At 45.1% G+C, this 27665-nt stretch overlaps 4 protein-coding genes across 5 annotated transcripts in view; 1 reads left to right on the top strand and 3 right to left on the bottom strand.

Annotated features, from left to right (window-relative positions):
- Window positions 1-4019, bottom strand: part of NPL (N-acetylneuraminate pyruvate lyase) — a 29508-nt gene extending 25489 nt beyond the window's left edge. The window contains exons 1-7 of one of the 2 annotated variants that reach the window (XM_082053296.1): window positions 3840-4019; window positions 3118-3162; window positions 2551-2576; window positions 2052-2104; window positions 1682-1726; window positions 1058-1107; window positions 19-49 (exon numbers count right to left, since the gene is read on the bottom strand). In XM_082053296.1, the coding sequence (XP_081909422.1) occupies window positions 19-49; window positions 1058-1066 (40 nt within the window). In that variant the 5' untranslated portion in view covers window positions 1067-1107; window positions 1682-1726; window positions 2052-2104; ... (1 more) ...; window positions 3118-3162; window positions 3840-4019. Of the gene's footprint in view, window positions 1-18; window positions 50-1057; window positions 1108-1681; window positions 1727-2051; window positions 2105-2550; window positions 2716-3117; window positions 3163-3839 lie in introns of both variants that reach the window. The other variant, XM_082053295.1, reaches the window with a different exon arrangement.
- Window positions 4020-4458: 439 nt separating this feature from the next.
- On the bottom strand, window positions 4459-11711 carry PIF1 (PIF1 5'-to-3' DNA helicase). The gene is made up of 12 exons (XM_082052461.1): window positions 11213-11711; window positions 11023-11128; window positions 10816-10941; window positions 10565-10718; window positions 9931-10045; window positions 9746-9852; window positions 9214-9353; window positions 8463-8569; window positions 7540-7627; window positions 6806-6951; window positions 5886-6077; window positions 4459-5551 (listed from the first exon to the last, which is right to left on the bottom strand). Exons 1-12 carry the CDS (start codon window positions 11693-11695, stop codon window positions 5495-5497), a joined length of 1821 nt encoding a protein of 606 aa, XP_081908587.1. The 5' UTR covers window positions 11696-11711; the 3' UTR covers window positions 4459-5494.
- Window positions 11712-11910: 199 nt separating this feature from the next.
- CFAP144 (cilia and flagella associated protein 144) lies at window positions 11911-15275 on the top strand (the record flags this gene model as incomplete). Its single annotated transcript, XM_082052464.1, has 4 exons — window positions 11911-12040; window positions 12829-12888; window positions 13771-13874; window positions 14881-15275. 4 exons carry the CDS (start codon window positions 11911-11913, stop codon window positions 14980-14982), a joined length of 396 nt encoding a protein of 131 aa, XP_081908590.1. The 3' UTR covers window positions 14983-15275.
- A 135-nt stretch (window positions 15276-15410) lies between these two features.
- On the bottom strand, window positions 15411-20033 carry EBNA1BP2 (EBNA1 binding protein 2). Its single transcript, XM_082052462.1, has 9 exons — window positions 19840-20033; window positions 19652-19735; window positions 19278-19435; window positions 18561-18684; window positions 17180-17269; window positions 16882-16957; window positions 16537-16627; window positions 16045-16216; window positions 15411-15691 (listed from the first exon to the last, which is right to left on the bottom strand). Exons 1-9 carry the CDS (start codon window positions 20008-20010, stop codon window positions 15641-15643), a joined length of 1017 nt encoding a protein of 338 aa, XP_081908588.1. The 5' UTR covers window positions 20011-20033; the 3' UTR covers window positions 15411-15640.
- Window positions 20034-27665: the final 7632 nt, after the last annotated feature.

Genomic DNA, 27665 nt, shown 5'->3' with positions numbered 1-27665 from the left:
TCTGCTGTGCAGTCTTACCCGGTGAGGTTGCAGACAGCACGGTCCTTTCCTGAGAAAGAGAGAAGCTGTTTCAGAATAACAGGCATTGCTACATGCAAGTTTAATTATTTATCTATGAAGTTCCATCCACTGAACTAATTTTACCTACAAGGAGGCTGCATTTTAGCTGGTAAGTGACTAAATGACAAGAACTTTAACTTGCAACACCCAGATAGGATATATACAGATTAAAAATCCTAAATTGGAAATACACAATTACTAACATTGAAAGAATTGGGAAAAAGCTACTACTTGCTTTGTGATCCTGCCTCTCCCTGACAGGACGTTTTATTCAGGGAGTTTTGATAACTTAAGTACAAGTGCTATAGAAAGCATCCTGAACACCTATAGCCTTACGCATGATAACAGAACCAGTCTGCTGGAGGAAATTAGTTGGTACAGCAATCAACTGGAACTTGATCCTATTTTTATGTACAGCCAACATAACCAAGATTAGCAAAAATTACTGAGTAGCGACAAGCACAGCATACAAGTGTTGGGTTTTTTTTAATTCAAGAGTGCAGCGTTACAGTGTCAGTTCACAGAATAGCCAGACACATCACCTATGAGTTATGACAGTTGTTTGCTAATACACATCCCGCTGTACTACATATTTAATACCTTATTGGATAAGTGGTCTCCACTGATTCAGTTTCCTTTATTGGCACTGTGTGAAGACATGCAGCAATAAAACCCTAGTTTTAAGAGTCACTGAGGCCACATCTTCTGTTCACACAAACAGAATCCTACATAAAGTTCACCACGGACTGCAGTTCAGGAATTGTCAGGGTATCTGTTGCAAAAGAGCCCTTCCTTTTCAAGTCAAATTGAGAACTACATAGAAGTGGATTCTTGCTACAAGCATTATTCCCTCACCAGCTGAGAGTAGGAGAATCAGCATATAATAAAGGAAGACAAATCAGATCTATTACAGGACTAATTTTTGGCACTACTATCTAGGTGTTTAGCACAAAGATAATATTCCAGTAATTAAAAATCCCATGTATTCTACACTTACCTCAGACATGTTAGTCTTGTTTTTCACACAAACTGCCCACAATCTTCACCCTGTAACAAGTGCATTTTTATTAACACACTCTCCTTGGCAGTGCTTCAAGAGTTAGTTTGAATGTGCGTACTGTTTCAGTGCAAGAGTCCTCCTCAGGCTCTTTCAGAGAGATTCCCATTGCTTAGAACAAATCATCACAAGCAGTACGTGCTTAGAGAAGCTTAATGTTTCGTTACTTCTGTTCCTCCTTAAAGGACCTGACCTCTGCATTTCAGACCTTACTCCCAACCAATCTTCACTCACATCACGTAGAAGCTTTAATCCAGCCATAGAGACAAATAATTTACCACATTAAACCAACTATTTGAGATCAGTGCTATTCCCTGAAAAATCCCACTACTTAATTTAACCTCTAAAAAGTTAAATGCCAAATAATTGTACTGGTTTTGGTTAGGACAAGCTCTGCACTGGCGGGTTATCACACATTCTTTCTTGTTAACTAGAAACTCAAGCAGCCCATAGTAGTTACATCATTTCAACTACTCCATACTATTGCTTTTCAGTTACAGAAAAAAGTTAATATTCACAAGTTGTAAAAAAAGTCTTATGGCAACCGAGAAGCAACCAGCTTACCAAGCAGATGTCACAGAGTATCCAGCAGTTCTCTCATTCTCAAATCTAGGATACACACATAAGAAAATGAAACTCAGTCCAATGCTGATGTTACTCTAGCGCCCCACGACTTCCAGAAACTCCTTTGCCCATTACTTTCACAACCATCCTTGTACCTTGTCACTGTCCTTGGTCACAAAGTGTGAGATTCAATCCCTAGCACCTCAGGTAACCAAACTCTGCTGATAAGCTGTGATCTACTGGTAGAGGTAAGAAAATCATCAAGGAACCTTCTGCTTAACACTGCAGCTACACCACAAGTAGAGCCCAGCATCTAATAACCTCCCCAGCACCAGTTCTGACCAGTAAAATGCGTTTTCTGGCTACTTACTTCTGCTGGTAGCACCACCAACTGCATCACCCGACAGCTCCACCACAGCTGCCCTGGAAGAAAGCAAAGTGTCAGGCGAGCGCAGAAGCGAGCACACGAGGATGAAATCTTGTCAGGCGCCTGAAGTCAGATAGAGCTAATTGCAGACCTCCAGGATTGAAGTCAGCGCAGTCATGTCTCATCACACAGGCAGCTCACGCTGTCAATCACTCAACAGCTATCTGCTTTAGGCTAAGGTTGCTACAGGGAAGAGGGCAAATACACAAATAGCACTACTCCGTGAGCCCACAGGCACACAGTGAAGAGTTTAGCACAAGCCAGCCTGCCAAGGCTGGGCCTTAGCTAGCAGCTCCCCTCTAAGTATCCTTTGCTTTTGGACAAGATGCAAGCAGCAGCAAACACTGGCCCCTTGCACCTCCCTCCCAGCTTACGTGCAGTTAAATACGTTACTTCTAGGCAGATTTTTTTAATGCTATGCAAAGTTAAAACGAGTACTTACACCACAATGAGAAATGCCTCAGAAGCCTGTAAAGGAAAAGTTGCTATTAGGTAGAGGCCAGCAGAAAGTTTCAGCACAAGAACAGTTTCAGTGAAATACTGTATCAGCGTTTAGTTCCAAAAACTGGGGGCTACTTGCACAGCTTATATCTTCATCTCCCAGGGCCTGTAACAAAAGAAAATAATAAATCCCATTCCCTCAGCCTTTATGGTCAAGCCTACACCTGCCAGCAAGAGATCACAAGAGCCAGACACGTCGGATAGGAGCCAAAGACAAAACAATTCTTCACAGTATATTCTGCTGAACTATGTCATCATCACTGTATCTGCCTTGGAATCAGAGTACCAAGCAGTCACCTCTTGTGACAGCTTTGAAAAATTGAAGTTCCCCACATAAAACACAAATATTCAAGAGTTTTTGAATAATAGCAAGTACCATTTTTTTCTGCGGATCAGTGGAAATGAACCCCAAAATGTTTCCTCCTCCTTTTAAACATCCCACCATTTCCACCACAGTGCTTCAACAGCTCCATGGAAGAAACCCCTACACAAACTTCACATCTCTCACCAGGTGATGTTCCTCTTCAGGTCTTTCAAGTGCACAATTCAAATACTGGAAGAAAAAACAAAAGCTTATGAGCAGTATATTCAGAAATCAAAACATCAAAAGGAATTCTAAGTTGTTGTGCCTCAGAGGAAAGTTATGGTGGTAAATGTGCTCATCATCCTCTTTCACAGTTTCACAGTATGTTTGGGATTGGAAGGGACCTCAAAAGATCATCCAGTCCAATCCCCCTGCTGGAGCAGGAACGCCTGGGTGAGGTCGCACAGGAACATGTCCAGGCGGGTTTTGAATGTCTCCAGAGAAGGAGACTCCACAACCCCCCTGGGCAGCCTGTTCCAGGCTCTGGCACCCTTACTGAGAAGAAGTTTTTTCTCAAATTTAAGTGGAACCTCTTGTGTTCCAGCTTGATCCCATTACCCCTTGTCCTATCATTGTTTGCCACCGAGAAGAGCCTGGCTCCATCCTCGTGGCACTCACCCTTTATATATTTATAAACATTAATAAGGTCACATAAACATTAATAAGGTCACTAATAAACATTAATAAACTAATAAACATTAATAAGGTCACTAGTCTTGATCAAGAGTAGCAAATAAATATCATCATTGTGGCACAAAAGGGAAAACCTAGGTCAGGGATTAAAGTCTGTCTATTGATGATATTGGAATGAAATATAAAAAACCACTAAGTGCCTTTTAATGTTGAACTTTGAAGTTATTTTTTACCTTGTGAAGTAGCATCAAGTCTCCATATTCAGCAGCAGATGTGGAAGAGACAGAGCAGTTTCAGCCCCCTGTAGAAGCAGAGGGAGCTGCTCTTTGGAGGGCAGCCGCTCCGCGCCATTTTGCTGCTGCCGCCGCTTCCGGCCGCGTGCGCGTGCCCGCGCCGCGGCTTCCGGCGGGCCCGGTGCCGCGGTTGCCACGGCGACGGCGGCAGCATGGCGGCGGCGGGGGCGCAGCCCGGGGCCGTTTTCGGCTGCCGGCCGCGGGTCGCCGGCGGCGTCTGCTTCTTGGAGGATCAGGGCGGGCTGCCTGCAGCTCCACCTTGAGCAGAAATGGCACAAGTTCATCCCAGGTCGCCCCGACCACAAGCCTCCCAGGGCCAGAAAAATCAATTCTCACTTTAAAAAATATATTTTGAAATCCCACCAAAAGTCTGCTTTCTGTTATGTTAACCACTGGCTAGTCAACAGCCTTCCCTGGCCTTCACCTCGATCAAACTACAAGGCTCTGTTACAGAGAGACTACTCTGCAAGAGATGAATTCCAGCTGGATGTTGATTTTCACATTATTCCCACACGTTAAACATTTTAAAATACATAAGGTACTTAAGCTTTAAGCAGTGTGCTAAAATACAAAGACCAAAGCTTCTCCTTTATTAAGACTTCAAAACCACAGTGTGTTAATTCTGCTCAGCCCTGCTTTTGCTGAAGCAGGTGAAGTTACAGCTCACTTCACGTGTCCTTGCCCATTATTTCCTATTGCACATTCAACTTCCACCTCATTAGTCTGATGTGTTGTTTCCATCAGAAATTCCCTCCCATTTGAGTGAGCCTCTTGTGTTTAAACAAGAGGGGCTCCCACAAGCACCCATCTCATCTCTCTCCTCTCTATCTAATAGGGTCATTGAACTCCACAATTCTTGTAGTTCCGTAATCAGGGGTACAAGATGTAGGACTTCTTCCTGTTTTTAACAACACCAGCTCATTTCAGAAGGTTTAAAAAAACCAAAATCACACCTCATTGTATGCAACAGACTGATTAAAAGGCTATGGATCAGCGTAACAGGCCATGTATAACTCTTAGTTCTGCTTGTGGATGAAGTTATGCAAAGCCTCCTGGTGGTAAACATCTGGAAAGCAAGAACACCCCAGCGTGCTATGCAGAGATAACCCAGTTCCTGGCAGCCTTGCAGAAGCACTGCTTTCCCTTGTGTCAGCAGCTCCTGGGAACAGGTCCAATCCATCCAGGCAAATAGGACACAAACCTTTTATGTCTCAGCTGTGGTACACTTGAAGAAAAGTACATGAGTTTCAGTCTGCATAGGTGGAGAATAAAATGCAACAAAGTGGACAGTACAGAACTGTAGGAAGGTCCCTCAGGCATGTCCTTGTTCAGTCATTTCATTTGATAGAATTGCATCTGTGACACACAAGTATTCAAGACTGTGGGCCCATGAAGAAGCTACAGAAGCCTTCCAAATTTCAGAGGCTTGAGGCAGAGAGACTTCTACATATCCAGGAACAACTGAATGAAGCACACATTATAAAAAAATTAAAGAATTTCCTCTGACTTTGTCTGTGTTACCAAATATACTTAAAAGCAAGGTAGCTGCAAATCAGCATTCTGTCCATTGCCTCATAGAGGCCAGAAGAACATTATCAACTGCGTTTCCAGTTCTCCTTTTCATCAGCACCTGAATGAGTGTGTAGGGAATCCTAAGGGAAAAAAAATGAAAAAGAAAAACACACACAACTAAGATTTCTTGTGTGCCCACTTCCCCTTCAGTCCTTACTGCAAGGGGAGGATCAAAGAACCCCAACCCTTCCTTTCACCCACAGGGCCAGGCAGTGTTATACCATCCAAACACTACAGTGGATGTTTTGCCATCAAGAGCTGCCCCACCACATTCCCTCTTTGCAGTTTCAAGTCTCCTAACTCTGCAAGTTTTTGAACGGTCTTGCTTCAGAAGCAAAAGGAAGGATCTCAGCACAAACAACTCTCATCCTGGTTGCACAAGGCAGTCTTTGCTAGCATGAGATTTTTCTTTACCTGGGTTAGAAGTTGATGTCGTCTCAGCTGTTTATAGAACTGCAACACAGAAGGATCAGCTCTCACTACTTTTGGGTCAAAATCCAGAACACGGAGACCTGCAAGGCTGCGGGCTCGGGAAAGCGCTACGTAAGCCTGCCCACTTTCAAAGACACGGGACAGGGAGATTTCCACACAGTCTAAAGACATGCCCTGTCAAAGACACAGAAAAGCTTGTTAAAAAACAAACAAAAAAAGAACAGCACATTGTATGCACACTAACCTATCAACCTGTTGTTTTCACTCCCAGTAATTAACTGGAGGAACAGCCAGGCTCAAGCAAACCAAGACAGAGTTTGGATAGACCTGGCCAGCCCTGTCTGCACCAAGACACATCCCAGGAGGCAACAGTATTTACAACACTGACTGTTTTAAACAGTGACATGGGAACAAACTCACAGGTCTTTTACCAAGAGATGTGTTTATCAACGCGTATGGAGACTTCTGGAAAGGTATTACTTAGTTTGACAAAAATACAACACAACTTTGAAGGAAAAGTTCAGCCCAAAGAGCACACCTGTGACTCCTGCACCTTCCTCACGTACACTGCAAACCTCAGGGTCACTAATGGTGATGCTGTCAGGGAAACACTGCCCTGATCACAGCAGGGAACAATGATACTTTATAGTCCAACAGCAAGTATAGAGTTCACAGCACCTTTACGGAAACTCTAGGCTAGCAATACTGCTATGGACAAGCATCACAAACAGGTAAAGAGGTGCTGCCTTCTCCACTGCTAAAGACACACACACCTCCTAGACCTCCCCCACAACAAAGGCCTTTCAGTTTTCCTCCCCGTTTTACCAGCAACACGAGCTCACTCAGAAAATAAGGCTTATGATGGTGTAAAAGTCTGCAGGCAGCTGCAAAAGAACACTCACCTGACTCTTGTGAATGGAAATAGCCCATGCCAATTTTAAAGGCAACTGTTGACGACTCAGATGAACTCCTGATGGTCCCTTGAAGACCCATTTCTCCATTTTGATGACCTGTGTGACCCCACATAGAAATCTAACCTTAGGCAGCCCTGTAGGAATGGGAGCAGGAGAGAAACAGGGATGTTTTCCTGACGCTCAACAGCCAGGAGCCTAAGAATAGTTTTTCCTCCTTCCTTTCCCATGTCAGTCTTTCATGAATTTTAGAGCTGCATAAAAAAAATCCCACACTAAAAATAAACTAAACCCACACACAGTAAATAGAACATCCTGAAATTACACCTGGGACCTACTTAAGCAGGAGAATTAAACTCAGATACTTTATCAGTTGGGATGCAGAGAAAAATACACATGGCAGGTAGCAGAACGTTATTCTATGAGAAAAACAAACAAACAAACTACACAGCCACCAAGATTTGCTTCAACAGAACAGACAGGAAATGCAAACAAGCATACATAGCTAGAGAATAAAGATAAGGAAACATAAGAAGCCTGACAGATAGGTACAGCTGATGCAGCATATGATACCACGGCTCATGAGAACCTCAAACCTCTCATTGTAGAGAAGACCTCCTCCCTGCTTTCTTTCAAATTATCCTTATCAGACAGTAGACAGTCAGTAATAAGTTGTTTTCATTTTTTCCCCCCTTCCTCAATAAAGGATCAAAAAGTTTTCTTACCCTTCTCTTCACTTTCAAATCCTACAACAACTCCTCGTGCCCCGTTCACCAGCCCTAGAGATACATCCAAATTCTTAGCTAGCATCACCTACAGAGAAAAAGAAAAATCCCTCAGCGCTCTGGCTTTCCAGCCCATTCAGCCACCTGCAGCTCAGCTTCTAGCCAGGAATCATAAGCACAGCAGGCGCGTGTGGCCACAGCCACATCTTGCAACTGCAGGATACAGCACCATCTCCAATTGGATCGAAACTCTTTAACAGCCTTTGCTTCCTAGGACTCCCAGCTGTAACATTCTGCAGCACTACGCACTTCAGTTGCTTCTGTCCCCTGCTGTGAGCTCAGATTCAGGGAACAGATTCACCTTCCCCAAACACCAGCAAGTGTTTGGACTTTATAGTCCAAGTCCTTTATAGTGCAAGTCCTTCCACCAACACCAAACCTAGCAAACAACTTCCCAAGGCAAACAGTGCTGCTGCTAAGCACAGTCCTGCATCCTTTTCACTCTGAGAGCCCTAGCTCACAGCAACCTGCCTAGTCCTGCAAATCTGGCAACCTGTGGTATACTCTTATAAGTCAGGAGGGCTGCTGTACGTGGAGCTGAGACTGCAGACAAGGACTGTCTGTGCTCTCTGCTACTTGGAAGCTTTAAATCTGATTTAAGGTGTGTGCCAAAGTCACAGTGGTCACCACTGTCCACAAGACATGGACCTGCGCTCAAATCAAATAAATTCTCTAACTGGATAAGATTCCGAGCTGAAAGGATATGCAGACTGGGCTAGAATCTTCTGTTGGTCTGGCACAACTGTTCTATACAGAATCTGCATTCTAAACATTAATCTAATATACACATCTATCTGCTGTTCCTTTATTTTTTACGCCATTTGACCCACTGGTCTTTCACAAGTCTATGTGCACACACTCACCTGAGCTCCAAGCTTTAGCTCAACTCTACCACTCACAGGACACTGAGCATCAATTAACTTCACTAGCATTGGGTCACTGTCCAAAGCCTCAAAAGCATGCACTTCTCCTGTTAAAGAAAGAAAGATGTGACAAATTGCAATTATTGAATTCATCATTCAGCAATTCATCTTTTAATATCCATTCTGCTCTGCTAATAAGACATCTTGTCACAAACCTTGTCACATCTAACAGCAGAAAGTTCACTATTGCCTCTCTTCCCAACATACCTCCCAGAGCATGAGAAGGCTCAGAAATCAAAGGCCAGCAGTACATTGGAACTGAGCAGTCACTATTTTGAACCCATGACTAGTTTCACTTGCTGCCAACATCAGTTCTCCAAAGAGGACTAAGGAAGATTCCCAGGGCCAGAAAGGGAGGCAGAAATGAAATAGCCCTTAATTCCAGTTGTGGCTGGATAGAGCACAGCCTTTCTGAGATGCTATGGAAAGAAGCAGCAGGGGTATGGAGGCAATAATGACCCACCCTACCCCTCAACAAGCAATGAGTTCACAATCTGTTACACACCAAGAAGTAACAGTGTGGATTTTTAAGTAAAAATCTGTGAAGTTTTGCCCCGAGGCAGCTCAACTACAACACGCACAGCTTAGACTTGTACTGCTGTGCATGACACACCACCAATTCCTCCTGACACCCTATTGCATCCACTCAGAGCTCAGCCCCAAAGCCAGCAGCTTCCTCCAAGGAGTTCACCTGATAGCTGTTGCAAGCGCCTCTCGTTAGTTATTTCTACATCATCTTTATGGGTGCAGAGCCGCGTAGCCAGGATCCCATCGCGCTCAGACCTGTTAGTGGCAGTCTGCATCAGCAGTCTGGTAACCTCCTCTGTGCACCTTGTAACCGGGAAAAGAAGATTATTATTTAAAGTCATCAGGAACAGGTGTTGAGCAGCGGTAAAATTCACACAGCTGGATCAGGCTGTGCAAGCCCCAGACCCCTGAAGCAATGGGCAGAGAAAGTGCAATGTCTGCCCCAGCCCTGCCCTGGCCACTGTCAGCTCAGGGTCCATTGCATTCCTCAGCAGAAATTGCAAAGAGGGACTCTAGAAAGTGTCCTACCTTATCAGAGGAGCATATATAAAACCTGCTTACATTAACTAAAGCATTTATAGCTGCTGCTCCCAGCCACACATTCCTGATAGAGCGCAGAGAAGTGACAAACTGGTCTTTCTTCTGGTCCATTAGTAGGGAGCAGGGATTACAAAGAGAGCAGAGTTTTTCCTCACCTGCCTAAACGGACTGCACTCAGGAGCGAGACAAAGGTCTTGTCAGTCTGTCTTCGCACTTCGGTCAGCTCCATGTTTATGTGGATGCATTTCCTCCAGCTTTCTGCCTAGCAAATCATTCTCTTGTTAAGAAAGGAAAGCAGCAGACTTGAAGGATAAGAATAAATTTCAGGTCAATTTTGTACCTGGAAGCAGAATTTGGTTTCTTCATGGGCCTTGCAGACTGGGGGTAGTTGCAAGAAGTCCCCACAGATGATTAGCTGAATTCCTCCAAAAGGCTCATCTCGTTTTCTGACTGCCCTGAAAAGGAAGGAAGAGAAGCTCTGAATGCTCTCCAGGACCTGCACATAGTCAGGTCTCAGAAGTTACTTCTTAGTCTGCCAGTATATTCAAACATACACCTGCTGCGGTAAAAGAGTATTATCCTCAGCTGAGTCAGAAGAACTCAAATAATTAAGCAATGCTATTATAAGGCATTTGTTTTGCTTTTGCCTACCTATCCCAGCTATCCTTACTCATCTTGCTTCCTTGGTAGCTGCTACAATGCTTCTTTCTCCAACAAAGAATTGCTGGACACAGCATAGACAGCTCTATAGACAACACTTGGCTTGGGAGATGGAAAGAACAACCACAGCAGCCGTGGCTGGGAAACAGGGACATGATCAAAACCTATCTGAAGATAAAGGCCTGCTGGCTGTGAATTCATGCGTCCTTCCAGTCCTATCCCAATGGTTGCCTTGCACCCATTCACATAACCAGAGGAAGGAAGCAACCTGGAAATCTAGGGAAAGTAATTTCTTTTAGGTGTTTGACACTCACCTCGCCACTGCCTCCAGCCTGTCAAAGAACTTGCCATCCACCATGGAGATCTCATCGATAATCAAGTGCTGGCAGGCCAGCCAGTGCTGGCGCACCCCAGGCCGCTCCGCCAGCTGAACACACTGTTCCAGTGGTGCCTTCCCAGAGCCGATCCCTGGCAGGGGAAGAAGAAAGCAAAACTTTGGGAAACTCCTGACTCTTTGGGATGGGAGCAAGAGCTCCCAGCCCTTTGCTGTTGGGCAGACCATTACCTGCAAAGGCATGGAGAGTGGTGCCACCGATGTGGCAAGCTGCCACTCCCGTGCTGGCTGTGGCGTAGGTGCTCTTTGGAGGGAGGGAGCCCACGATCCTCTTCAGTAGGAACGATTTCCCGGTCCCTTAGCAGAGGGAGAAGTAGCAGGTCAGCAGTGAGCGAGGCCCGAGAACTCCACACGGTGACAGCTGCCCCGGCCCCTCACCTGCACAGCCGGTGAAGAAGATGCTCTTCCCGCTCCGCACGGCGCCCAGCACCGCCTCCTGCTCCGCCGAGAGCCTCGCCGGGGGCCGCCTTTCCACCCGGGGCACCTGCGGGGCGGGAGCGGCGCTGTGACGGCAGGGCCGGTAACCGGGGCCGGTAACGGGAGCTGTACCCCTCGCCCCGGGACTCACCTCGGCCGGGCGCTCTCCCTGGCCCTCGCCGCCGCGGGGGCGGCCGGGGGCGCGCAGCAGGTCGCGCTCCTGCAGCGGGCTGATGACAGAGAAGGCCGGCGGCGGACGGTTCAGCAGGCGGGGTCCGCGGGGGGCGACCCGCGGCCCGGCGGCGACCTTGAGCCGCAGGAGGCGGAGGAAGCGGCGCAGCGCGTCCGGAGGGCAGTCGGAGAGCAGGACCTGGGCGCCGTCCGGCCCCACCCGCACCGCCGCCCGCCCGTGTCCCGCGAACCGCGTGAAGAGCCGCACAGCATCACCGACCAGCGCGAAGCTCAGCGCCGCCGCCGCCGCGCCGCTGCCGCCGACCACCCGCAGCACCGGCTGCCGCAGCTCGTTGCGGCCCAGCAGCACCAGCGCGCCCCGCATCACACGGCGCCGCAGGCCCTGTCCCGCCGGCAGCGGCTGCTCCACGGCCACCGTGCAGCGCAGCTCCGCGTCCTCCATCCCGCTGCCACCACTACCCACCGCCCGTTCAAACCCGCCGCGTGCGGCCGCCGCCAATCAGCGCCAGGGGCTTTAACTCGGCGGCCAATGGAAGGTGGGAAAAGAATCTGGCCGAGGAAGGTGGGACGAAGCACCACCCGGGCCAATCAGCAGCCTTGTGGCGGACCACGTGAGGCGTTGCCAGGCTACGGGACGCCGCGTAGCCCGGCGGAGCCATGGCCGCCCGCAGCGGGAAGGAGCCGCCGAACGCGGTGCAGCTGAACCAGCTCATGTGCGAGCGGGTGCGGAAGGAGCTGCGGTGCCAGAAGCTGCACACGGAATACGGCCTGAACCCGCTCCAACGCGGTGAGGCGGCGCGGCAGCCCCACGGTCACACAGAACCGGCGCGGAAGCCCCGAGGGCGGGACACGGATGGCACCGAGCAGCGGGGCAGAGGGAGAGGGAGGGTCCAGAACATCAACAGTGGCAAGAGGGGCAGATCTAGGAGGAGCAAGCGGTAGGGTTTTCTTTTACCCAGTGAACCCGCCTGCACACTCAGAGACAGCATGGAGACATAGGGCGAATTTGCCCAGCTTAGATGGTGCTTTCGTAAGTGTGAGTAGGACCTGGAACCCACAGATCCTGAGCAAACACCACGGAGCTAAGATGGGGCAGACAGCTCCAACACTACACCATGTTTCTTCAGCCCCTGGGCTAACTTCTACCTGCTAATTCACAGTTGTAGAGTATCATAAACTGTGGTGGCACAGATGGGTGACATGAATGAATTCTTTCAGGTCTAGTTTTTACAATAAAACAAAAACAAACCAAAGCAAAACAATTTGCTGAAGCTTCAACCTCTGCAGGCCACCACCTGGGTGGGGTAGAACTTCAATGTGGTGAATGCAGGCACCATCCAGTAGAAGGGCTGTCAGCAACACCTAACCCCTTCCCTTTCTACAAAGTTGCTATTAGTCACTATTCTAACTTGTTTTGCTTTGTTCACATGTTGTTCTTCCTTTGCAACATCAGTGAAATAGCTGGGCCCAGACTGGGGAATAACCAAAAAGAACATCTGCAATAACAGATATCCTATATCTGTCTGTGATGATAAATTCACATTAAAGTAATTCACCTCCATAATTTCTTTTCAGTTCACACAATTGCCAAGAAGCCCATGTCTTGGCATGATAATATAGAAGAGCCAGCAGATGGTAAGAAATCTCTGAAGAGCTTGTGATAATTACATAAGAAAATGACTAATAAATAAGATTTTAAAATTCCAATTAGTCTAAAGGATTACATACATGGAAGCACCTGTGACAATATAAGAAAGTTAAACTAATTTGTGATTTTTTTGTTAAACATAAGGTAGGGCTTTTTCTACTTTAAGGCCATTTCCTGTTACTTTTCATTATTACTACAAGCTTGCATACAGGCAATTATGCTATTTTTGTTGCTACAATTCTATAAAATTATGTTTGTGAATATAAATGTTAGGGGAAAACAAACAAAATCCAGAAACATGTTCTATACATACATGTTGCTTATCACTGCAGATTCTACACAGCCATTGCACACGCTAAATGCTGAAATAGCTGCTGAGTCTTGCTTTAGAGCACTAATAACAGAAACTCTTACAGCAATTGCTCCCTTATTTCTAACACACCAATTCTGTCTAAAAACCTTAATAGTTGGTTAAGGTGGGCCTGCTCTAGTCAGGGACTAAGTGGAGAGCAGGGGAACAAAATGGAAAGGCAGCAGGTCTCAGGTAACTGAGAAAGATGACAGCTGACACAGAGCACTGCTTGACGCTACATGTGGTATAAGAAAAGATGCTGCAACAGAGTAGACAGGGATGGTAGAATTAACCAGACAGTATGGGCAGGCAAATCTTGAAACTTCATCAGGGTAAATTTTAGTAGAAATGTCACCCTGCATTCTCTTACAAGAGAAGCACAGTGGTTGCCTCCAACCTTGGCTTTCTTGCTGTTGCTTGTACAGCGTTAGGATGTCCCATTCTAACATACATCCACAGGTAACTACTTTTCACACATACTTTCCTTCATTTGTATTTGTGTCTCTTAAACCAACAGCCAAGTTTCTGAGCGTTATTCACGATGCAGCACTGGAGCCAACAAAAAAGTATTCGGAGCCGCAAACTGAAAGCCAAGAAATTGGCTGGAACACGACACCTTTGGTGAGTAAGGTGCTTAAGGACTCAGCGCTTTGCAGATTCAGAGAGATTCAGCCCATCACACCGAAAGATACTCAAGCAAGAAAATAATTTATGGCAAACATGGAAAACAGGAATGACTAGGAATGAGCAGAGCTGTTCATAGACAACAAGTTTTTAAAATTTACACATAGGAGGACTCTTCACAGTGACAAACTTGAAAGCAAAATATCTACAGTGACAACAGACCCCAGACATATTGTCAAATAGGTAGTCACGGCTGTTTATTAAAGCATTCAGCCATGAGAAATAGCATAGTGAGCAATATGAAGCAGCATACGTAAGTACTGTGAAAAGAAATGTGCTGCTGTAAAGTATGTTTCAAACAAATGGCAAGCAGAACCATAAAGTTAATAATCAGCAAAGTATACCCAAGGCAGAATACACCAGTGAGGATTCATTTGGGCAAGCGTGAATAAACAGGAGGAAAAGAAATCTTATGAAAAGCTGAGACATCAGTCATATCTGACAAAAACAAATAGCTGTGTTGATGATTGACTTTTCAGATTAGTGTTTTGAGAAAGGCAAATGAAGGCTTGATTAATTTTGGCCTGTTGCAAAGAAATCGAAGATAAATATGAAAATAAGATATTCTTCTGCAGCTTTTCATATTACACTTCAAGTAAACTAGGTACTCATAACAAGGCTAGAGACACATCCCAGTGGGGTTTTACACTGTCAGACACAATTAGGGTAGCAGGAAAGAGGCAACTAAATTTGCATGTAGGGAAGTGAGTTAAACTTAGAATCAGGACTCACGATGCTGTTTCGTATTTCAAGTTTTCCTTTTTCACCAGGTTCTACTGTAATATAGCAGTGAACAGTATAATCTCAAATAAACCGTACCCTACTCATTTGTCATACAGGCATTTCTCATCAGCAGGAACACCGTGCATTACTCTTCTGAGGAGGGACTACTACTCCTAATTCTAGTAAAAGCACATAACTATCCATCACTTTTCTTTCCCAGATTCAGATGGACCGTACTGATTGCAGACTCTTCTTCCCACGTCGGAAAACCGAGGTCACTAAACTAAACTGCAGCTATGGGAAACGGGGAGGAACAGTCTGAGAACCTGCAGCAGTAGAGTGGCAAAACCACACAGCTTAGAAGAAGCTAACAACAATTGTTGGGCCTTGCTTGTTACTGGGTGAGTCTGGTAGATTCCTGACAAGAGATGGTATCTAGAAAAGGGAAGAGAGAATCTCAGTCTGTCCAGATTTGCAGCCTGACAATAGCTACAGAAATAAACCTATTGATAACATTGCTGCATTTGTCTCACTGCTGCTTCCAAACCCATCTGTATGAATAGTCTAAAAAACACTTTAACACCTTGACAGGCTTCAGACTTCTTATTCTGACATCAGCGACAAGACCCACAACTCACATTCACCAGGTACATGTCAACAGTAGCTGTGGAAAAAGCTGCCAGAATGAAAGAAGCAAAGGGCAGGCTCCAGCCACTGTTCATAACACAACTAAACGAGAATTAGACATAATTCTGTGCAAACTATTTAATGTGTTCACACAACAAAGGTTTAAGTAGAAAACAATCCTCAACAAAATGGACAGTAAGAAGAAATTAGTGATAAGGCACTAGTTTCCACTGACTTTTACTCTTGCCACTTGGAAGCATCCAGCTCACTCCGCAGTTAACTGCGCGATGACAGTAGAAACACATCTTGCAACACACAGAAACACAGGAACCCCACTGGGGTGCACAGTCCTCCTAGCGTGCTCGGCTCTTCATTTTCTGTCTTGCTCTCTTTCCAGGTCTCTTCTGCAAAAAAAAGACAGATTCCGATCTTTAGTTTCACACCCTCTATCTTTGTTCTAGCTCTATAGCTTGGGGAGGATACCAAGGAGAGGACATTTGTCAGCACCTCTGGAGAGGGAGGTTTTGGGACACAGGTAGCAACAAACAGTACTTGCTAACTCCTCCACTCATATCCCTGCTGAGATACTGCATAACCATCCTCTACTCTGCCTGCAGCTGAATTACGGTCAGCTCCCAGAGACAGGCATTATCACTTCCAGATGCTGGAGGCACCCACCGTGTACTCAGCTCTCCCTCCCAGACCAGGGCTGGCTTCGTGGCCAGCCACAATCACTTGCATGCAACATTTTACTTACATTAAGGGCTTTCTTTCCTCCTTTTCCTGCTTTTCCTGGGCCTTTGTTGTGAGCTACTTTTGATCGGAAGCTGGATACGTCATTAAAACTCTCCTTTGTGTTCCACTTTGAGCCCTTCTTCTTCCCACCAAAACCAAACTTCTGATTCTTGTATCGTCTTTTGGCATTTGGTCTGAAAAACAAATGAACAGCATCACTGCCTGTATTCCGTTCCTCAAGAAGCTTTTAAGAAGGCACAAGTATCTGCTGATGGACTCCCGTCAGCCATCATAAACCTTTTCCCTCTTATTGAAAAGGCAGAAATTAGCACATTTCAGTCTCTGTTCCATTCTGGCCACAGTTTTCCTCCTCTCTAGGGCCAGAAAGCCGCTTGGACTTATTTTAACACACATTAATCAGAACGGTTTTGTCATTCCACAAACAGATCCCCTAAAAGACTGACAAAAAAAATCAGAGATTCTGCTTTTAAATATCTTTCTTTTCTGGTCTCACCCCTTCTTTATCCGTTGGCTTGCACTGCCTTTTTTATTCCCCTGAGACGATGTCTGTTCTTCATCTAGAAAATCCAGCTTGTCAGAGAGACCTGCAAGAGTGAAGACATAACAGCTGCCACCACAGAAAACACAAATTTTCAGTCAAAGTAATTTACAGCAACAAGTCTCCCTCACTGACAAACGGCTACTTGGGAGGCCTTTCCCAGGCACTGGCATTTGGTTCTGTACAACGGCAGCGTTTCAAGCTCACTGCACAGCACTACAGACTGACACCACACATCACACTGCCTGACCTTACTCACACATCATTGTTCCCATTACACATTAGACAAGTTAACTTTACCTTTCTGGTATTTCTTGACTGCATTCAACATATTTTTTTTCTCCTTTTGCCTCCTCTGCAGAATCTCAGTTTGCACCTGCGATTAGAAGCAGAATGTTAGTGTTGCTCCTTGTAGTGTCCCATACTTGTTTTTTTAAAGGTATCCCATATTTTACTCTGCCTTTTTCAAAGCAGCTACACAGAAGACTAGACAGATTCCATATATTTTGGGCAGCCTCCTGTGGTCTCATTTGCTAAGCTACTCATTCAAGCTTTAGATTCTTGTCATACACAGGTCCCTTTTATAGCTCCCCCTCACCTTCTTGCCATATTTTCTCATTGCACGGAGCTGTTTCGCTTTCTCGGACCTTTCCATTGCTTCCTGTTTACTCTTTAGCTTCTGTCGAATCTTATCAGATAGAAGAAAGAAAATTTATCAGTAATGCAAAAGAAAATATGAGAATTATGATTGCTCAATAACTATATCTGAACTATCAATGACTATCGATGAGTGTATAAAAGAAAACATCTCTCAATCAGATAATGCTTTGAGGCATGACGTTCTTTCAACTCAAGGCTGAAATAGTTATTACAGAAACTCCTGAACTGATCTGTAGCCAAAATCTGGTTAAAAAGACAAAACTCACACAAGAGACAAGACAAAGCCTGATAATGGGATCTAGTGGAACCACTACACAAGAGTATCTTGTCACATCTTGTCAACCTACTCAGGTGTATGTACAAGACTTGGTGGTTTCTTTCTTGTCATTATAAAAGTAAAGCACCGAAGAAGAGTCAACAATCCTTCTGTGCCATAGAAAAAACCTTTTTTGTTCCCTCCTTGTTCACAAACATTTCTATAAGGATGCCACATCACAAAGTATTACAAGTATTTCAACATAGATCTTCTGGATTCAGTCTGTGACTCCACGAGGAGATAAAAAAGCTCTGTTCTTCAAACAGAAGCCAGCAAAGGAAGTTAACAGTAATGGGCAGAATTGACTTGAGTCTCAGCACAAGCTAATTATTAACCTTCATCTTCTCTAGAAAGATTCTATCAGCCATCAAAACAGTGACCAAATCATACATGAACCTCCAGCTCATGGTTGTTTAAGTTAAAATGTAGTCTTTTTTCCAAAACAAAAATTAAGGATCCATTTTGAACAAAGACCACAATCAAGAGGCAAGTTTGTGAAACTCCTATTTCCTACACAAATCTGACTTACTACCCATGATAGATTAAATCAATAACACACAGTCTACAATCACAGAGAAGCACAACACATTGATTATGAGCGAAGGGTGATACTCAAATAGGGAAAATGGAACACATTAATATCACAGTTGGTTGCAAGTCTTAGGACAAAGCATAAACACAGACAACTTTACTACCACTGTTCCACACATGGATAAAAAAGAATCTCAATTTTAATATTGTATACATTCAAGACAGAGTATAAACTGTGCTTTTCTACATTATGTTCCAACTTGTTATGGAAATCCCCACATTGCACTGCAATACCTAAACAGTCCCAAATTTATTTCCTGTCACAAATAAATTTCAAACACTAACACCGTCATAGGCATTTGTCAAAGAGATGAAGGTAAGTATTCCCAGATGACACCTTAAAGTTGACCCCTAACACAGGCTAAAACCAACACATAACATGGGAAAGAAAGTCATAATTCACTGCACATACCTTCTGCATCTGTTGGTCTGATTTGGCCATCTCTGCAAAGTAATCATCTGGCCTTCTAGTAGGAACTTGGAGCTTACGCAACTTTGGTAGGGCTTCCAGGACCGCTGCCTGAGCCTGCCGGTAACTAGGGACACAGAACAGCAGCAGCTCTGTCACTGGGTATTGGGCATCTCACAGCGCTGACAGACACTCTGCTCACATAAGGTGGCTGATAGTGGGATCTAACAAGCATTGATCTAGAATTATATCAACATTCTGTGCCCTACAGCATTCAGTGCTACTAAAAGCAATTTAGGTGCCAGTACCATATTAGCACTTATAACTCGCACACATACATTTATCTAGTTTCCAGTTGCAGTTTTATATGTTGGATAATAAAAGGCAAGATAAAACAAGAGAACTGTAGTAACACCAAACCAAATCCACAAAGAAAAATCCATATCCTGTGTTAAAGCCACTCTGCTGCAAGCAAGGAACTTTTAAGTAAACTTTTCATCGGAAGTCTGCTGCGAGGAGGGAAACTATTTCCAGTCACAAGAGAAGTTAAATGTACTAGCGTTATAGTTATTCTGGAAAACATTCAGAGCTATCAAATGTAAACCACACGGCCCCAGATTGCCACAGTGACAGCCAGTCTGCAGCACAGCTGTGACACACGCCTCCAAGCATGCCGCAGTGTGCCCAGACCCTACGAGACATCTCATTTTTGACACTCACAAGCTCATCTCTCTCTGGAAATCATTCTCAGCGTCAACGGCATCTTTGTCAGAAGCACTCTGCGAGGTGGGATCCGCGACCTGCCCCGAAGTCACGTCCAGCCGCTCCACCCACGCCAGCTGCTGCTTGAACTCGGCCAGGCAGTGCCTCAGGGCGGCCTGGGGAAGAAGCGCAGCTCTGCACAGCCCCGCGCAGCGCCCCACGGAACCGCCTCCCCGAGGCGCGACGGCTGTGATCCCCAAACCCCCAGGGCGGTGCAGGAGCCCCGCAGACCCGCCCTGCCCCGGCAGCCCGGCCCCAGCCGCGGCTCCTCTGCCCCGCACCCGGCGCTGGGGGACGCGGGTCCCGGCCCTGTCCCGGCAGGCCCCACTCACCACGTCGTTGCGCCGCTTCGGCCGCTCGTCCAGCACCACGTTGAGCCCCGGCTTCAGCGCGCCCCTGGCGAAGGCCTCCTGGAGCTGTGGGGAGGCCACGGTCAGGCCGCGCCGCCGGCGGGGGCACCGGGCGGCTTTGCCCCTCGGGGGAGGCGTCACCGCGGGCCCGCACCGGGACCCAGGCTCACCTCCGAGTCTGAGAGAGACGAGTCCTCCGAGTCCGAGTCGGACAGTGATCCGCTCCGCGCCATGCTGCTGCTGCTGCCGCCGCTGCTTCCGGCCGCGTGCGCGTGCCCGCGCCGCGGCTTCCGGCGGGCCCGGTGCCGCGGTTGCCACGGCGACGGCGGCAGCGTCAGCATGGCGGCGGCGGGGGCGCAGCCCGTGGCCGTTTTCGGCTGCCGGCCGCGGGTCGCCGGCGGCGTCTGCTTCTTGGAGGATCAGGTGGTGCTGCACGCGGCGGGGGCGGGCTGCCTGCAGCTCCACCTTGAGCAGAAATGGCACAAGTTCATCCCAGGTCGCCCCGACCACAAGCCTCCCCCCCCCGCCCCGCGGTCCCGGTGCATCCTGACCCGACCCTTCTCCTCCCCGCAGGCACCGAGAGGAGCCAGGGCGTGCAGGCGCTGGCCGTCAGCCCCGACCGGCGCTACCTGGCCGTCTCGGAGACGGTGGCGGAGCAGCCGGCGCTGGCAGTTTACGAGCTGTCGGAGGGGCCGGCGCGGCGGCGGAGGACGCTGGCGGCTGCCGAGCTGCCGGCGCAGGAGACCGTGTCCCTGGGCTTCTCCCCCGACTGCCGGTACCTGGCGGCCGCCACGGCCCCCCCCGACGGGCGCCTCACCCTCTGGCGCTGGGAGAAGCAGCGGCTGCTGGCGCTGGTCCGCATCGAGGCCCCGGGCAGCAGCGTCTGCCAGGTAACGGCCGCGGGGCTGCACACCCAGCTGCACACCCAGCTGCACACCCAGCTGCACACTCAGATGCACACTCAGCTGCACACCCAGCTGCACACCCAGCTGCACACTCAGATGCACACCCAGCTGCACACTCAGATGCACACCCAGCTGCACACTCAGATGCACACCCAGCTGCACACCCAGCTGCACACTCAGATGCACACCCAGCTGCACACTCAGATGCACACCCAGCTGCACACTCAGATGCACACGCCTGCAGCCGCGGCTGAGCCGGCATCTCTATGGTGCTTTTTCAACATTTTGATTCACTGTTTCTTTGGGAACGTGTTGCACTGTTTCAAAAGGTGGATATAAGGATCAAACTTTAGTTCGACAAGTACTGGGTGCCAAGTCGCACGTAAGTTCTGTCTTCAGGTTGTGTGCACAGGTACCTTTTTCTGTGCTCATGTTGCTTCTAACCGGAGTAAGACAGGGAGGAGAGGGCTCCACACTGTAGATTTTATATAGTTTCTGTGGCCTTTCGTGGCATCTGCTGTTGGCCTTCCTCAGCAATAGGACACTGGGATACATGAATTTTTGCTTTGACCCATAAGGGATGTTCTTATGTCCCTGTCTCTTCTATCACATGAGATTCTCTTACATCACATGAGATCTATGGTATGGGGCCAGTACAGCTGGCCAGTGAGTGTGCAACACGTCCCTGCAGAAACACCCATTAAATATGTTGGCCATGCTCAGTAAGCCTAACACACATCTTGGAAGCTCTCGGCATGCTCATGCACCTTCTCCTTCCTACAGTCTGTTCTGTGTGCAGATCAGAGGAGCAGCCCAGGAAGAAGGGCTAGGAGCAGGAGGGTGACTCTCAAACCATTCCTGCATCCTGCTTTGGGTGCCCTTTTTTGGTTCCTTTATTGTAGGGAAGCAAGAAGCTTTAAGTACATGGGTTGGTGGGACTCAGGCTGCCTTTCTTCTGGGGTACAGCTACAAGGAGAGATTGGGTGAACTACTGACTTCATGAGCCCAATTCCTAAAGAGAGGGGAGTGACTGTAAAGATAACTGCTGTTTAAAGTCCCATTAAACATGAAAAATGAAGGCTAACTACCCCTCCATGTTGGGTATTGAGGTGGCAATTCCAGTGTTTTCACCAATAAACACCCAATTACGTGAATTAGTATGCATAATGAGCAAGGTTTACCTGAAATAGAGAATTCCTGTCCTTTAAGAATGAATGGTTCCACTTTTCAGGAACCTGAAAATCTTGCTAATCAGCAGCAAAGATGTATTTTTGCCTTTTGTCATTTAATCCTGAAGAGCAGAGACAATTTCCTCATCAGCATTGCATTGTGATTCACATAGTGTCTTAGCTTAATAGAGTTAATGTATTTGTGGCATTGTGTAAAATTGATATACACAGTTTTGAAAGGAGAAAAACTGCAAAATGTAGTTATGATGATTATTTCTTAGTCTCTTCTGTATTCCTATATGTTTCTATTGACCTCTTTTCCTTGTTTGTTTTCCTGTATCCAATATTGAACATCTTCAAAATAGGTATAATATTTGCTTGTGTGTGAATATAGTGGTTGTGTAAAATAATTGTGTAAAATAATTTCTCTCTCTTTTGTTCCATAGGTGAGCTTTAGTCCTCAAGAAAACGCACAGGTTTGTATCACCGGAAATGGATTTTTTAAACTTTTTAAGTACAGTGAAGGAACATTGAAGCAGACAAATTTACAAAAGGGAGAGCCGCAAAACTACTTGTGCCATGCCTGGCTGTCCGAGCAAGAAGTTATATGTGGCACTGACACAGGCAAACTTTGCTTGTTTGAAACTGGAGAGCTGCGCTGGGAGACAAAATTAGAGTACAAAAAACTACCCATGGAACTAGAAGAAGATGCAACAAGAGAATATGACAGGTAAATCTTCGTTCAATACTATTACTAGTAGTTTCATGCTTGTGCATGCAGATAAGTTACAGGCCACTCACTTATTTCCTTCTTGTCCGGTTATAATATTTTGATTGCTGCTGATAAGCATTTTTTGGTTTGTTCTTCTGTATTCTTAAGTCTTTATGAATTTCCTGCTTGCAGTTCCTGTGATGTCTCTAGTGGACTGGCCTCTGAAGACAATGGTTCACGCCAGGATTCTTCGCCTCAAATATTGGCAGTTGCAGCTTATTCCAAAGGCTTTGCATGTTCACCTAGCCCAGGAGTTGTTGTTCTGTTTGAGAAGACCAAGGAAAAGGAAGTCTACAAAGAGAGTCAAGAAATCTGGGTAGAGAGAAAAAGCTTGTCCAAGCAATTATGCAGCAGAGGCCTGTTTGGGGGTGCGGGGGTGCTTCTAATTCAGTTATTAATAATGATTTCTAGCACATCTCTAAATTACATGATAAGCATTAGCTAACTGTCATGGTGATGTTGAAAGGGAGTTGCCAGAGGTCACACTGAAAGTCAGTGACAGATGTACTTTTGCAAAGTACCTGTCCATGTTACCACTTATAAAATGTGCTTTGAGGCTGCTGAGCTTAAGGAAAACTTTAAGAAACTTGTATTTATGGAGACTTTTGGAACTAAGAAATAGTCTACATCAGTTTTAAAGAACTAGCCTGCTTGGTTTTTTCCAAGGCAAAGCTTTTCTCCTCTCTGATGTTTATTATCTCTATCATCAGACTAGTGCACTCTTAAGTAATCAGTAAGATTTCTAACTGTTCTATAGCAAGTGGTATGAATTGACATACTGCAGTCTCTGGATAGGAACATTTAACTCTTAATTTGGTCAAGCTTTCATACTCTGGGCCTAAAAGATCCGTTCTTGACTATGCACGAGACCCTGTAATAAGACTGTTAACAGCCTGAATGATACACTGCAAAGAACTGTTATTCTGAGATCACAATTTTCAGGCAGTTTTCATTCTGACATTTGCTAGGTTTTTTCCTCGCTGTTTTTCTGCTACCATTTTTGTTTTTCTTTAGTGTAGTACTTAAGATTACTGCTGAAATGTCCTCTGATATTTTTTTGACTGTAATGCTATAGATACAGTTAGGTTATCTCGTCATCTGTTCCCTACCTTGCAGTAATTGTGTGCTATTAAATATCCAAGTTGTCTTACTGATATTATGTATATGCTTATTAGAGTAGCATTACAGCAAAAGTGTGTGTGTGCTCACTCCTACTATTAAAACATGAAGACGTGGACTATCTCATGGGATCCATTTTTTTGTGCAGCTTCCTGAGGACCAATTCAGCAGTGAGCCAAAACAGTCAAGCAGACAGGACATTATATGTATATGCTTCAGCCCCTCTGAGAAAACGATAGTTGTTAACACAAATAAAAATCAGCTTTACATGTTTACTATACTCTCCACCGACTTCATGAAGGTGAGTGCAATCTTGTCATGTTTCACAGCCAGTGTGCCCAGTAAGGGGTGCCTTGTAATGGCACAGGGTATTCAGTGTCGCCTTCTATGATGCACTCTCATAAAATCCATCAGATAGTATCTGAACCCTTAAAGCTCATGATATGAAGTGCTCTCCGTGATTTTCTGAGAGCTGTATATGAGTAGCCCCTTGCTCAAGCATCCCTCCGTATACATACCCGATGTTATTCAGCAGAATGGTAGGGCACGCCATCAAGGCCATTTAAGGGTGCATGTCACTATTGAATCACTTAAGTAAGACTTTAACGGAGAGATTCTTAACATAACTATAGTAGTTTATGCTCTGCTGTATTATGCGGAAACTTTAATGCAATGATAAATCTGGAATAGCCATGGGATTCTCATATTATTCTGAAATAATAGTTGTTGAAGTCCTGGTTAGAAGTGAAACCTCTTTGTGAAGGGCAAACATAGTGGAAAACATTCCCTACTCTGGAGGAATTAAATAATACAAAGAGATAAATGTATTATCATGAAAAAGATTTGCATTGAGTTAAGTACCTAGCCTGTGTACAGGCACATAGAAAGATCTTTACAGGAAGGGATTTTGTAGTTGCAGGTCCTTTTGCTGCATTCAGCCAGAAATTTTATTGGTGCTTCACTTCCAGCATGTAATAGCTAAACATCCTTGCTAAGTTGCTTATCACTCAGCACTTGATTATTTTTAAATATCTGTTTGACCTGAAGGTCTTAACTGAATCCTTGCAGGTCCAGCTTTGTTTATTTATCTAAGTTGCATTTTTTTGGACACCTACAATTATGTTCTGTTCTCACTAGTGTATGAGAACTATGGAGCCTACCTCTTCCCTGCATCACTCTTCTTGATTCTTAATTGTAAAGTTAAAACTGATTCTAATATTGTTATGTTTTTAACATGGTTATGTTCAGACTGATGCAGTGAAAGGATTAAGATTTCCTCTATTCTATTTGATTAGTGCATGCAAAGACCTATGATAGATTTCTTACCTGACTTACTGCCTGCAGTGGAATATTTATGATTTTTTTACGTTCTCATTGCTTCTCAGGAGAAGGCAGCTTATTTTGTGTATCTGAATTACCCATTGCATTCTGCTCCGATCACTGGTTTGGACGTGTGTGTTTGGAAACCCATTCTTGCTACTTGTTCCCTGGATAGATCTGTCCGCATCTGGAATTACAAGACGAAGTAAAGAGTTGTTTGTGTTTGTTATTACCTCTTTCTTTTTGTATATTGTCTTTAGCAGGCAATAGCAGCATTCTCAAATGAATGAGAATGTTGTTCTGGTAAGATTCTTTTGTGGGTGGGATGTGAATGGTCTTATTGACATGATTTGGGGAGTGTGAATATGCAGTGGCTTTAAAAGCAGCACAAAAAGAATCTGAATCCTTTTCTATTATGGCATTTTTGTGTCAGACTTCTCTTGTGTTTTGGAAAAAAAAAATATCTTCAGGAATGTTTGATTCAGCTTTGTCATAAGACACTGTTGTCCAATCTCCTGCTTCATAGCCGTAGTTCTTAAGCAAAATAACTTCAGCATTTAAGGTTCTATGGAGGGAGAGGGGGAGAAAAACCAATCTCAGAAGGGATGTTTGTGTAGATTTGCAATCAGCAGTTCATTTACCTTCTTCATTATATTACAGTAAACAAGGGTTTGCTCTTGCACCTTCCACATCTTCTCTGTGAACCAGAAAGTTCAGGTTTGCCGTTGTTTCCTCTAACATCTATGTTATCATCACTTAACTGAATGACAACACGTACTCAAGGACAAGGCAGAGTCAGACTATAGCTGCTGGTGCCCTTGCTGGGCCAGATAATGTCCTGTCAAGCATGCATAGGGAGTTTGTACTGTTCCATACTGCACAATGGTTTTCTCTTTCAGCACTTTGGAGCTGTATAAGGAATATCGGGAGGAAGCATACACAGTATCAATCCATCCCAGTGGCCTTTTCTGTTTGGTTGGTTTTTCGGACAAACTACGATTTATAAGTCTACTGTATGAGGACATGCATGTTTTCAAGGAGTTTGCTGTGAGAAAGTGTAGAGAGGTAAGGAGTGATGCAAAAATGAAATGGAGGAGTTAAAAGGAACAGAATGACGAAGAACATGCGATAAGATAGAAACCTCTCCAATAGATTCTAGTAGGTTTTGGGATATCAAGGCACAGAGGAAAGCATTCCAGCTACTGGAAAATGAGCCCAGAGGCTGATCCGTAACTGAGGAGCTGGGAAGCAACAGAAGGGGTAGTTCACTCAGAAATACTCAAGGGCTGCATTTTATAGGGGAAAGCACCAATTAAGAAAGCAGTAAGAGGCTAATTATGTAATGTAATTTTCTTTTTTGTGTAACGCTTTGCTATTAGACAATGCCTTTGGAATTCAATGCATGTTTTTTTTTGCCCACTGTATCTACAGTAATGGGTGGTTATGTTCTTTTTGTAGTGCTCATTCAGTAATGGAGGCCATCTTTTTGCTGCAGTTAACGGAAACGTAATTCAAATTTATTCCAGCATCACCTTTGAGATTGTTAATAATCTGAAAGGACATAGTGCGAAGGTTAGTAAACCAATTGTATACGATAAAACTCATTAAAGTATGAACTAGTTGGTAAGATGCATTTTGAAAAGGTAAAGTACCATTTTTTTATCAGAAATGGGCCCAAAAATTAAAAAATAGGAAAACAAAAGTCATTTTTCTTTGGTCAGGAATCAATGTATGCATGCATCAAACACATGTAAAGAGTCTGTCCTTAATTTAAAGGTGAATGATTGGCAAGTAGCTGAACCAGGAAAAATATCCAAGTAATGAACTATGAGAATAAAATGCACTACTCACTATTGAAATGAGCTTTTTCCTGACAGTGTGTACATAAAGTAGTTCTTACTGTTTTGGTTTTTTTAATACTAAAATGGAATTAGTTGAGAAAAATCTAGGGGTTTTTAAGTAAGACTTAGAAGTACGATTCAAAAGTTGTCACAGATTTACTGGTAAAATGGCTCCATGCTGCATGTCTATAACTTACACACTGGGCTCCTTGGTGTGTTTTGCCAGATTCAAGCAGTTAAATGGAGCTCAGATGATGCTAAACTTGTCTCCTGTGACACATATGGTGCTGTGTACGAGTGGAACTTGTCAACAGGTGAAAGAGAGTCAGAGTGTGTGCTCAAGTCCTGCATCTACAGCAGCATTGCCCCGTCTTCTGATGCCAAAGTCATCTTTGCTGTTGGATCTGACCAAACTCTCAAAGAAATTTCAGAGTCTTCGGTGAGCTAACGAGCATTCTGGGATTTTCCTAAAGTGTCTGGGGAGGGTATTAATGCTTTGGTTTCCTTATCATCCATTTGGTAAGTAGGAATCAGTCTGGTTGTCATAGCTGCAATATTTACTGACACCTTTCTTGTGTTCTTATGTCCTTTACCATGAAACCTGAGATTTTGTTGTGGTTTTATCTTTTACAACTATTCTTGGATTTACCTAGAAATCTTCTAATCAAGCTAACAAGTGTATTGCATCTACCACTGTAGGCTACATGTGAAAAGTAGTACATTGTGTGTGATAACCATTACATCTTTCAAAAGCGATCAACTTGTGGAATTTGGCTTGAAATTTTAAGACTATAAAGCTTAAGAAATTATTAATGGTTTTACTCTTATAGGCTCATAGATTCTTTTAACTGCATTGTTTGCTGCAGGCAG

Source organism: Streptopelia decaocto (genome assembly GCF_964273445.1).
Source record: "Streptopelia decaocto genome assembly, chromosome: 5".
Taxonomy (NCBI): Eukaryota; Metazoa; Chordata; class Aves; order Columbiformes; family Columbidae; genus Streptopelia; species Streptopelia decaocto.
The sequence above is the reverse complement of the archived record's forward strand: the minus strand, read 5'-3'. Positions and strand labels throughout refer to the sequence as shown.